Source organism: Macaca fascicularis, chromosome X, assembly GCF_037993035.2.
Source record: "Macaca fascicularis isolate 582-1 chromosome X, T2T-MFA8v1.1".
Classification (NCBI taxonomy): domain Eukaryota; kingdom Metazoa; phylum Chordata; class Mammalia; order Primates; family Cercopithecidae; genus Macaca; species Macaca fascicularis.
Genome location: NC_088395.1, coordinates 159,130,723 through 159,142,268, shown reverse-complemented (window position 1 = coordinate 159,142,268; position 11,546 = coordinate 159,130,723). Strand labels below are relative to the sequence as shown.

The 11,546-nt window shown below is 60.9% G+C and overlaps 3 protein-coding genes across 3 annotated transcripts; 1 reads left to right on the top strand and 2 right to left on the bottom strand.

Annotated features, from left to right (window-relative positions):
• Positions 1 to 3,234: 3,234 nt before the first annotated feature.
• On the bottom strand, positions 3,235 to 6,061 carry LOC123571015 (uncharacterized). The gene is made up of 3 exons (XM_045383501.3): positions 6,043 to 6,061; positions 5,274 to 5,754; positions 3,235 to 4,921 (listed from the first exon to the last, which is right to left on the bottom strand). Exons 1-3 carry the CDS (start codon positions 6,059 to 6,061, stop codon positions 4,615 to 4,617), a joined length of 807 nt encoding a protein of 268 aa, XP_045239436.2. The 3' UTR covers positions 3,235 to 4,614.
• A 183-nt stretch (positions 6,062 to 6,244) lies between these two features.
• PNMA6A (PNMA family member 6A) lies at positions 6,245 to 7,517 on the bottom strand. The gene is given in 2 exon segments (XM_005596082.4): positions 6,245 to 7,280; positions 7,283 to 7,517. Coding segments are annotated over 2 exon segments (1,191 nt in total). The 5' UTR covers positions 7,458 to 7,517; the 3' UTR covers positions 6,245 to 6,264.
• On the top strand, positions 7,456 to 10,282 carry LOC123571014 (uncharacterized). Its single transcript, XM_045383500.3, has 3 exons — positions 7,456 to 7,474; positions 7,763 to 8,243; positions 8,596 to 10,282. The coding sequence occupies exons 1-3, from the start codon at positions 7,456 to 7,458 to the stop codon at positions 8,900 to 8,902; spliced, it is 807 nt and encodes a 268-aa protein (XP_045239435.2). The 3' UTR covers positions 8,903 to 10,282.
• The last annotated feature ends 1,264 nt before the right edge of the window (positions 10,283 to 11,546 follow it).

Below are 11,546 nucleotides of genomic sequence, written 5' to 3'. Positions count from 1 at the left end.
AGACAGCTGTGTCAAGGACCAACGGAGAACAAGCTCACACTTATTCAGCCCAGCAGGACCCTGAGTCTGGGAAGCATGGCGTGCCACATCGGGCTGTCCCTCAGAAAACCCTGCTAGCTGGGAAGGAGCCACCTGCACCTGTGAGGCTACAGAGGGCAGGCTAGGGGCAGGGCAGGTTGTGTGTGCGTGCGCGTGCGTGCGTGTGTGTGCATGCGTGTGTGTGTGTGTGTGTATGTGCTTCGGTGTGTGTGGGGTGGGGCACAGCCAGACAAAAGCTGAGGAAGTACTGCTCCTCCTGCCCCAGGTGGGGGCAGCCAGTCAGGGAACGGCAGGGTCATATGGCAGGAGGCAGGTGCTAGCCTGGCCGCCCAAGGGCCTGTTGTGGGCTCTGGGCAGGGCAGAGAGCCGTTGGGAGCAGAATCAAAGAGGGCATTGGGGAAAGGACGCTTCTGAGCAGTCAGAGCCCGCCGCGGCCGGTGGGGAGCTGGCCCAAAGCCACAGATTGGGAAGCTTTGGCCCTGCCTGAGATAGGACAGTAGAGAGGAGCCCCAGGCTGTCCCTGGAGGACACAGGAGGGCTTCCGCTGGTTGTGCAGAGTCTGGGCTCTCGGACATTGTGGTGCACAGCAAAGAAGCCCTTTCTGGTTCGGGAGCAGACAATGCTCCCACTCAACCTGTGGAGGTTCTAAGGGACATGTCCGAGGTCAGCCAGCTGGGAGGCAGCCAGGTGAGGAGAAACACACAAGGAGACCTCCTCTGCATCCAGGTCTGTGTTGGAGGCACTCAGCAAGGCTGGCTGTCCTTGGGACTTGGTTCTCAAGAGCCAGTACTACAGCAGGTGCTCTATGGAGGCGTCTGGCCACCAAGCAACCCAGAGCCTTCTATGAATCTTGATTGCAGCATCTCCAATCAAGTGCCACCTCACAGTGCAGTGCTTGTGAGTGCAGTGCGTGTTTATCCCTTCAGGTGTCCAACATCTGCTGGGCATGCTGGCTCTGTGCAGTGCCTGCTGCTGGCAATCAGGGGGACCAAGCAAAAAAGATGGAAGACTCTGGGAGCCAAACCAAGCAGGGGCCACCTGTACAATTCCTTTACTTTTACCAGGGAGTCCGCCTGAGCCCCCACCAGACGCTGAACCTACTGGTGCCTTGATCATGGGCTTCCCAGCCTCTGGAATTGGGAACAAGAAATTTCTATTCTTTGTAAGTTTCCCAGTCTCCAGTGCCTTGACTGAGCTTCCCAGCCGCCAGAATTGGGAGCAATACATTTCTGTTCCTTGTAAGTTACCCAGTCTCAGGTATCTTGCTACAGCAGTACAAATGGGCTAGACACACCGGCAAGTCCACCTCACCTTCTGGGGCTCTAGCTTGCCATCTGGGGAGGGAGCCCCTGATGCCCAAAAGCAAAGACTCAGACCAGCATTTCTCACGTGCCGACACATACTGATGCTGCCAATAAGAATATGAGAATATAAATGGAGGGCATGTGATTTGTGTGTCCCAGCAGAGGGGGCCTATGGGAGGAGGGGACAGTTCAGCTGAGACATGGAGGAGGAGGAGGGGGAGGGAGAGGAGGAGGAGGGTGAGGAGGAAGAGGAAGAGCAGGAGGAAGCTGCTGCCACAGAAGGTTCTTGGGGCCGATGGCTCACACAGAGGAAGGAGGGATGGCAAAGGCCGAAGGTGGGAACAAGCCCTGTGCTGCGGGGTCAGCTGAACAGGCCAGATTGGCAGGAGTGTGGTGAGAGGAGCTGGGGGCATGGCGACACGGGGTGGATTTTGGGGAGGGAAGGAGAGCATCAGAGGAAGCCAGATCCCCAGGAGCAGCGTGGGGGTGCTCTTGACCAGGATGGGGGCTTTGAGATTACTCTAAGGAGATGGGGTGCCACAGGGAGGAGCAGGGTCTGGTGGTGTTGCAAAAAGATCACCCTGGCTGCTGAGGGGGTGTTGGTGGAGCAGGGAGGACGCAGAGTGGAGGCAGGAAGAACAGGAGACAGGGAGGACCAAGGACCACGGAGATGAGAAGGGTAGCAGTCTTGGACCAGAGTCAACAAAATCCAATAATGGGTTAGATTTGGGAGTGAGGAACAAAGGAGAGGGGAGAGAATCCTGGCTGCTTTGTTTGAGTCACCAGGTAGAAGGCAGAGCCCTTTGCACAGAGGGGGAAGCCTGGGGACAGTGGAGGTGAAGGGGACGAAGCCCTCCGGTTTGAACATCTGAGCTCTGAAATGTCCTCGGGGCATCCACGTGGGCAGATGGATGAGTACGTGTGGAGCTTGGAAGACAGGTCACGTCCAGAGACAGAGCATTCATCGAAGGTTGAGGCTAGGAGCCCACCCCCACCACGCTTAGACCCAGCAAAGTAGGAGGAGGAGGAGGAAGGTCCAAAGGCAGAGAGGCAGGTAGAGAGGGAGGAGGTCAGCCCAAAAGTGGAGTGGGGGAGGGGAAGAAGTTGAGAAAGGAAATGGTTTTGAGAAGGAAGGAGAGTCAACTGTGTTGAGAGGTGGAGACAATGGGGACAGAGGACTGACAAAAGAAAGATAGTTGAGGTGTCACAGCCCAGCCTTGGCGGGGGTTAGCGGGGGGCAATGGGCGTCCTGGAGCGTCCTGGACTTGGAGTCAGCAGGTGCAGAAGGAAGGAGAGTGGGAAGAGACAAGGCCGAAAACAGAGGAAATTAGTTGAGAGCCGGCCTGTGGGCCAACTGGGCCAGCTGGAGACACCAGACCCACAGATGTTCCCAGGGCGGGGGCTCGCCGGGGGGGTTCAGTGCTCTCTCTGAAGAAGGACTCCAGAAAAGTCACAGCTGAAAACAAGAGAGAGGACAATGTCTGGTGTAAGCCGTGACAAGTCTAACACTGAAGGTTCAATAGACAGACACTCTCACAGCAGAGGTAAAGAGCAGCAGTTTGCCTGAATGAGAACAAGCAGTCTTGGCCCTCAAGGGGGAGAAGCGTTGGGGCGGGGGGACCGGCGGCGGGGGCCTGGGAGGACTGGACACACGAGGCCAACCGGGGAGGCTGGTTTGTGGCAGAAGACATGCGTTTCTTCGCTGACCTCACGTTTACTACCTGGGAGGTAGAAAAGCCTGGGGAGCAAGACCATGCCAACCTAAGTACCACACAGAGAGGGAGCCTCCCTATAAGAAAATGGTATCTATTCAGAAATAGGCGTTGCAGTGGGGACGCGTGCGCCCTAGTGAACTATGTGCATATTCAGGCAGGGAAAAGGAAGACAAAGGTTTTTCAGGAAACGTGAAGAGGATTACATAATTGTTTTGAGATAATGATCTTTGGCTACAAGGATGAATAACAAGGGTAGCATTGGTCAGGGACTTGGACAGGAAGTTGCTGGGCAGGTGTCCTCGCAGAAGCATTATTTGTGTCAGGTTGCAACAGCCTTTGTGCCAATTTGTGGGTTTTGCAGTCTTCTGTGATGGCTTTTGTTATCAGGCATTCGTGCATGGGAACCCTGCCTCCATGGCCCTCCACAGCTCTATTTGTCAGGTTTTTGGATTTTTGTTTGCTTGAACAACAAGTGACTCCATCTTGATTCTGAAACGTTTCACAACCATACGGGCGAGCCAAAGTCTAATTGTGAGGCCCACTCCAATGCGACCTGCTTCTGGGCAACGTGATAGACTGGCCACGGCTTATATCACAAAAGGAGAAAGGCTTCGATCTTGACGCTAGGAGCTTTCTCCTGGAAACGGGCTGATGACGCCTGTCACCTGTAAGATGAGGAGGAAAGGAGCAAAGGAGATTCACAGAAGAGGGACCGGGAACGGCCAGTGAGAGACCTCGTCACCGTTCGGGGAAACGCAAGGCACACAGCGATGAGGTGGTGTCTCTCCCTGTGGGATGGGCAAGTGAGCGAGGCTGGACAAGACCAAAGGCTGCTCGGGCTGTGGGAACCCAGGACCGCTCCCACGCTGCCAGTGGGAGGAAACATGGGTTCGGCCACGCACCGGAGGTCACAGATGAGCCATGCTTGGTCGTGGCGTTGATGGGCACAGCCCAAGTCCCAGCAGAGCCACTGCCGGCTGTGCACCCCAGAGCCTTTCTCGCTGACGGTGGTGGCTCAGACAGGCATGCGGGATGCCACGGGCAGCAGTGTCTGCAACAGCCAAACAGTGGGAAGGACCCGAATGTCCATCCATAGGGTCACAGACAAACACTCTGGGCTGTGATTCAGTTTGGGTGAGCTGGAAGCTTGGGGGAAACCTTGGCCAGCAAGTTGCCAAACAGGAGGCCAGGCAAGGAAAGAGAAGGGGATGAGGGAACGACACCCAGAGGTGTGACCCCGTGGGAACCTGTTTGCCACCTGTCTGGTGGAGATGCTGTTCACATGGCCCCAGACTCCTGTGATGGGTCAGGTGCATGGTCGTCAGATCCACAGGCACAGAATCTCTGCTTTGAGCCAGGCTGCTCTGCCCTGGTGCAGCGTCTAGCCCCGGCAGCAGAGGACTGGTGAAAAACCTATGGAAGGGTGACTCAGGCCTGACAGACGGAGGTCTCCAGGGAGGTACCGCACCCATGCTGCCCTCAGGGCCAAGAGAGGCCATCAGGCTGGTGAGGGCACTGGGGGCAGGGGACAAATTGAGTAGTCCACTCCCCGCAGACTACCTTTCCAGACACACATTCGGGCAGAGACCCAGACTTGGGACTTGAGGCTGCAAAACGGACAAGGCCCGGGCATACTTGGGTGCTGGGTCACCCTCCCCGGTGCTGGCTCCTGGCACCAGGGCCGCGAAGTGCTTTGGCTGGAGGGCTGTGGGTCCCTGGAGCGGGATGGGCAGCGGGGAGATGGCAGACCCTCCGTGGGTGGTGTGCGTGAGCCGCGTGAGCGCCTGGAGCATCTCCTCACGGAATGGCACCCGCACCAGGTGCCCCTGGCGTCGCCTGGCTTCGCCAGCCAGAGGACCAGTCCTGGACGGGCAGGGGGAGGACAAGAGCCGGTGAACAGGCCCCAGAACCCAGCTCCCTGACCCTGGCCAGAACGCAGAGCTGCCTGGCCCACCTCAGATAACTCCCTGGCCCTCTGGTGGGCACGCCGGGGTGCAGCCTCCTGGCCCCGCTGGCGCCTCTGGGGCACGCGCGGGAGGGGCAGAGGCCTGAACCAGGAACAGCTGTTGTGAGAGCCAAAGGCGCGGGGACCTGCGGCCCACCGACCTTTGGACACCCCGGTGGGGGTGGGTGGTGGGCTGGCGCCTGTGTTCCCGGGACCCGTGGCGCAAGGGGAGTGGGGGCGGGGCTAGGGGACAGGAGCAGGTGACGTCACCTGGGGTCCCGGGGCGCTCGAGACGGCGGCGAGAGCCAGGCCACGTGACCCGCCCGCGCCAACCGCCCTGCGCTCTCCCGGGCCGGCGACGCGGAAGGGTCCGCGCTGCACCGCCGCCGCACCCCCTCCCGGTGACCGCACTGCAGAGAGCGGCTGCGAGCAGGCGCCGGCGCACTGGCCCACGTGCCGAGCGAGCGAGGAAGAGGCACAGTCAGAGCGAACGCCCGCGCGGGGAGCCAGGGGCGCCAGACCCCGCCGCCGAGGCAGCGGCGCGCAGCCCCCCGACGCGCCCTGTGGGGACCCCGACCAGGAGGGACCCTGCCCCGGGAAAAGGTATCAGACCCACCAGGGGAGGGGGACGCTGGGTCCCGGGAGAGACTCCACCGCCCCTCGCCTGTCCGCCCTAACAGAACTGAAGCAGCCTGCCGGGAAGGGGTCTGGGGTCCGGGGTTCGGGGGCGGCGCGGGGATGAGGCCAAGACCTGCAGGGACCCGCCCCCCCCCGGAGTGGGCGGGGCCTGGCTGCAGAGGCGCGGCCAGGGGAGGAGGGTGGCTGGGGATGGGGGTGGGGGTGGACGTGGACGTGGGCGTCGGGAGGGGTGGGCATTAACCTCGCTCTCGGCCGCTCGCATTCACAGGCTGTGGAGACCCGGGCTGTTCTCCCTGAGTCCTAGGCTCCCACCTCAATTCATTCCCCCACACCCCCGCCGCCCCGTGCCTCCCTGGTCCGTGCTGGGAACCCTATCCTGCCCCTCGTATCAGCCCGGCACTGGCCAGAATTGCGGGCATGGCGGTGAAGATGCTGCAGGACTGGTGCAGGTGGATGGGGGTCAACGCTCGCAGTGGTCTGCTCATCCTGGGCATCCCGGAGGACTATGATGATGCCGAATTCCAAGAGTCCCTCGAGGCTGCCTGAGAGGAGGAGGCCCAGGAGTCCTCGGAGCCTATTTGCCCAGGGAGGACTCACGCTGGGCTGCCTCCCCAGCCCCAACCTAGTTATCACATTCCTCCAGGACCAGCTTGAGCCCCTCAGGGAGGAGCTCCTCAGCCTCCTGGCCCCCTGCCTGGATGAGGCCCTCTGGCCCCCAGCCAGGACCTCCTGGGACCGCCTCTACTTTAGTGTGGGCTCTGGCAATAGCCTGGGCATCAGCCCAGGCACTGGCTGCTTCCTGTGCCTGGGCTCTCACGCTCCTGGCTAGACTGGCCTCCCATGCCTCAGACTCCCGAACGAGCCCCAGCATCTCCAGGAAACTTGGAGACCTCCCGGCCATTCTCAGGTTCCTCAGTGCTTCATCCAGAGGCTCAGTAAGGTGGGCCCTGGTGAGCATCTGCCTCAGGCGCACGCGGTTGGCAGATGCTCTGGCCAGGGCCTCCTTCTCCATGGCCTTCTGCAGCAGGACTTCCAGCCGCAACACGAAAGCCGAGAGATGCTCGCCTGACTGCTGCTGAGCGGTCAGACACTTCACCAGGATGGTCACCTGGGACTCACTGTCTCCAAACACCTGGACCAGGGCCGCCAGACAGTCCTGCGCCGTCCTGGCGGGGTTCTCCGCCAGGAGAGCGTGCACGAGCTGCAGGACGGTCCCACGCAAGCCTTCCAGCAGCCTCCTCCTCCTCTCCCTTTCCGAGAACCCCTGCCACACATGCAGCATATCGGTGGTGTGGTCTAGCTAGACCTCAAAGCACTCCTCCCCTGGGGCTGGCTGGTCCCTCCCGGAAAACACGCCCAGGCTCTGGTACCTCACGGTCTCCACCCAGGGCTGGACCACCTGACCGATGGATCGGAGCCAGCACACCCTGCGCAGCCCCACGCCCCGGGCGCCGGCCAGGCTCTCCACCATCTGCCCCTGTTGCTCCGGGAAGTGGAACACACGACCGAGACCGAGAAACTTCTCGCCTGAGCAACAGGGCACAAAGACCACGTTCCACGGGCCTCCCGTGCCGGAGACTTCCCTGGGGACCAAAGCATAGTTGACTTCCCAGTTGAGCTCGACCAGGGCCGCGGTGGCTCCTCTCGAAACACTTTGCCTAGCACCGTAAAGTGTCCCATAGGCCACAGGGCAGCCTCGAGGGACTCTTGGAATTCGGCATCATCATAGTCCTCCGGGATGCCCAGGATGAGCAGACCACTGCGAGCGTTGACCCCCATCCACCTGCACCAGTCCTGCAGCATCTTCACCGCCATGCCCGCAATTCTGGCCAGTGCCGGGCTGATACGAGGGGCAGGATAGGGTTCCCAGCACGGACCAGGGAGGCACGGGGCGGCGGGGGTGTGGGGGAATGAATTGAGGTGGGAGCCTAGGACTCAGGGAGAACAGCCCGGGTCTCCACAGCCTGTGAATGCGAGCGGCCGAGAGCGAGGTTAATGCCCACCCCTCCCGACGCCCACGTCCACGTCCACCCCCACCCCCATCCCCAGCCACCCTCCTCCCCTGGCCGCGCCTCTGCAGCCAGGCCCCGCCCACTCCGGGGGGGGGCGGGTCCCTGCAGGTCTTGGCCTCATCCCCGCGCCGCCCCCGAACCCCGGACCCCAGACCCCTTCCCGGCAGGCTGCTTCAGTTCTGTTAGGGCGGACAGGCGAGGGGCGGTGGAGTCTCTCCCGGGACCCAGCGTCCCCCTCCCCTGGTGGGTCTGATACCTTTTCCCGGGGCAGGGTCCCTCCTGGTCGGGGTCCCCACAGGGCGCGTCGGGGGGCTGCGCGCCGCTGCCTCGGCGGCGGGGTCTGGCGCCCCTGGCTCCCCGCGCGGGCGTTCGCTCTGACTGTGCCTCTTCCTCGCTCGCTCGGCACGTGGGCCAGTGCGCCGGCGCCTGCTCGCAGCCGCTCTCTGCAGTGCGGTCACCGGGAGGGGGTGCGGCGGCGGTGCAGCGCGGACCCTTCCGCGTCGCCGGCCCGGGAGAGCGCAGGGCGGTTGGCGCGGGCGGGTCACGTGGCCTGGCTCTCGCCGCCGTCTCGAGCGCCCCGGGACCCCAGGTGACGTCACCTGCTCCTGTCCCCTAGCCCCGCCCCCACTCCCCTTGCGCCACGGGTCCCGGGAACACAGGCGCCAGCCCACCACCCACCCCCACCGGGGTGTCCAAAGGTCGGTGGGCCGCAGGTCCCCGCGCCTTTGGCTCTCACAACAGCTGTTCCTGGTTCAGGCCTCTGCCCCTCCCGCGCGTGCCCCAGAGGCGCCAGCGGGGCCAGGAGGCTGCACCCCGGCGTGCCCACCAGAGGGCCAGGGAGTTATCTGAGGTGGGCCAGGCAGCTCTGCGTTCTGGCCAGGGTCAGGGAGCTGGGTTCTGGGGCCTGTTCACCGGCTCTTGTCCTCCCCCTGCCCGTCCAGGACTGGTCCTCTGGCTGGCGAAGCCAGGCGACGCCAGGGGCACCTGGTGCGGGTGCCATTCCGTGAGGAGATGCTCCAGGCGCTCACGCGGCTCACGCACACCACCCACGGAGGGTCTGCCATCTCCCCGCTGCCCATCCCGCTCCAGGGACCCACAGCCCTCCAGCCAAAGCACTTCGCGGCCCTGGTGCCAGGAGCCAGCACCGGGGAGGGTGACCCAGCACCCAAGTATGCCCGGGCCTTGTCCGTTTTGCAGCCTCAAGTCCCAAGTCTGGGTCTCTGCCCGAATGTGTGTCTGGAAAGGTAGTCTGCGGGGAGTGGACTACTCAATTTGTCCCCTGCCCCCAGTGCCCTCACCAGCCTGATGGCCTCTCTTGGCCCTGAGGGCAGCATGGGTGCGGTACCTCCCTGGAGACCTCCGTCTGTCAGGCCTGAGTCACCCTTCCATAGGTTTTTCACCAGTCCTCTGCTGCCGGGGCTAGACGCTGCACCAGGGCAGAGCAGCCTGGCTCAAAGCAGAGATTCTGTGCCTGTGGATCTGACGACCATGCACCTGACCCATCACAGGAGTCTGGGGCCATGTGAACAGCATCTCCACCAGACAGGTGGCAAACAGGTTCCCACGGGGTCACACCTCTGGGTGTCGTTCCCTCATCCCCTTCTCTTTCCTTGCCTGGCCTCCTGTTTGGCAACTTGCTGGCCAAGGTTTCCCCCAAGCTTCCAGCTCACCCAAACTGAATCACAGCCCAGAGTGTTTGTCTGTGACCCTATGGATGGACATTCGGGTCCTTCCCACTGTTTGGCTGTTGCAGACACTGCTGCCCGTGGCATCCCGCATGCCTGTCTGAGCCACCACCGTCAGCGAGAAAGGCTCTGGGGTGCACAGCCGGCAGTGGCTCTGCTGGGACTTGGGCTGTGCCCATCAACGCCACGACCAAGCATGGCTCATCTGTGACCTCCGGTGCGTGGCCGAACCCATGTTTCCTCCCACTGGCAGCGTGGGAGCGGTCCTGGGTTCCCACAGCCCGAGCAGCCTTTGGTCTTGTCCAGCCTCGCTCACTTGCCCATCCCACAGGGAGAGACACCACCTCATCGCTGTGTGCCTTGCGTTTCCCCGAACGGTGACGAGGTCTCTCACTGGCCGTTCCCGGTCCCTCTTCTGTGAATCTCCTTTGCTCCTTTCCTCCTCATCTTACAGGTGACAGGCGTCATCAGCCCGTTTCCAGGAGAAAGCTCCTAGCGTCAAGATCGAAGCCTTTCTCCTTTTGTGATATAAGCCGTGGCCAGTCTATCACGTTGCCCAGAAGCAGGTCGCATTGGAGTGGGCCTCACAATTAGACTTTGGCTCGCCCGTATGGTTGTGAAACGTTTCAGAATCAAGATGGAGTCACTTGTTGTTCAAGCAAACAAAAATCCAAAAACCTGACAAATAGAGCTGTGGAGGGCCATGGAGGCAGGGTTCCCATGCACGAATGCCTGATAACAAAAGCCATCACAGAAGACTGCAAAACCCACAAATTGGCACAAAGGCTGTTGCAACCTGACACAAATAATGCTTCTGCGAGGACACCTGCCCAGCAACTTCCTGTCCAAGTCCCTGACCAATGCTACCCTTGTTATTCATCCTTGTAGCCAAAGATCATTATCTCAAAACAATTATGTAATCCTCTTCACGTTTCCTGAAAAACCTTTGTCTTCCTTTTCCCTGCCTGAATATGCACATAGTTCACTAGGGCGCACGCGTCCCCACTGCAACGCCTATTTCTGAATAGATACCATTTTCTTATAGGGAGGCTCCCTCTCTGTGTGGTACTTAGGTTGGCATGGTCTTGCTCCCCAGGCTTTTCTACCTCCCAGGTAGTAAACGTGAGGTCAGCGAAGAAACGCATGTCTTCTGCCACAAACCAGCCTCCCCGGTTGGCCTCGTGTGTCCAGTCCTCCCAGGCCCCCGCCGCCGGTCCCCCCGCCCCAACGCTTCTCCCCCTTGAGGGCCAAGACTGCTTGTTCTCATTCAGGCAAACTGCTGCTCTTTACCTCTGCTGTGAGAGTGTCTGTCTATTGAACCTTCAGTGTTAGACTTGTCACGGCTTACACCAGACATTGTCCTCTCTCTTGTTTTCAGCTGTGACTTTTCTGGAGTCCTTCTTCAGAGAGAGCACTGAACCCCCCCGGCGAGCCCCCGCCCTGGGAACATCTGTGGGTCTGGTGTCTCCAGCTGGCCCAGTTGGCCCACAGGCCGGCTCTCAACTAATTTCCTCTGTTTTCGGCCTTGTCTCTTCCCACTCTCCTTCCTTCTGCACCTGCTGACTCCAAGTCCAGGACGCTCCAGGACGCCCATTGCCCCCCGCTAACCCCCGCCAAGGCTGGGCTGTGACACCTCAACTATCTTTCTTTTGTCAGTCCTCTGTCCCCATTGTCTCCACCTCTCAACACAGTTGACTCTCCTTCCTTCTCAAAACCATTTCCTTTCTCAACTTCTTCCCCTCCCCCACTCCACTTTTGGGCTGACCTCCTCCCTCTCTACCTGCCTCTCTGCCTTTGGACCTTCCTCCTCCTCCTCCTACTTTGCTGGGTCTAAGCGTGGTGGGGGTGGGCTCCTAGCCTCAACCTTCGATGAATGCTCTGTCTCTGGACGTGACCTGTCTTCCAAGCTCCACACGTACTCATCCATCTGCCCACGTGGATGCCCCGAGGACATTTCAGAGCTCAGATGTTCAAACCGGAGGGCTTCGTCCCCTTCACCTCCACTGTCCCCAGGCTTCCCCCTCTGTGCAAAGGGCTCTGCCTTCTACCTGGTGACTCAAACAAAGCAGCCAGGATTCTCTCCCCTCTCCTTTGTTCCTCACTCCCAAATCTAACCCATTATTGGATTTTGTTGACTCTGGTCCAAGACTGCTACCCTTCTCATCTCCGTGGTCCTTGGTCCTCCCTGTCTCCTGTTCTTCCTGCCT

Coding starts and splice junctions, on each gene's coding strand:
- LOC123571015 (XM_045383501.3), bottom strand. Junction 4,922..5,273: donor CGAGCGCCCCGGGACCCCAG/GTGACGTCACCT, acceptor CTGCCCGTCCAG/GACTGGTCCTCTGGCTGGCG.
- LOC123571014 (XM_045383500.3), top strand. Junction 8,244..8,595: donor CGAGCGCCCCGGGACCCCAG/GTGACGTCACCT, acceptor CTGCCCGTCCAG/GACTGGTCCTCTGGCTGGCG.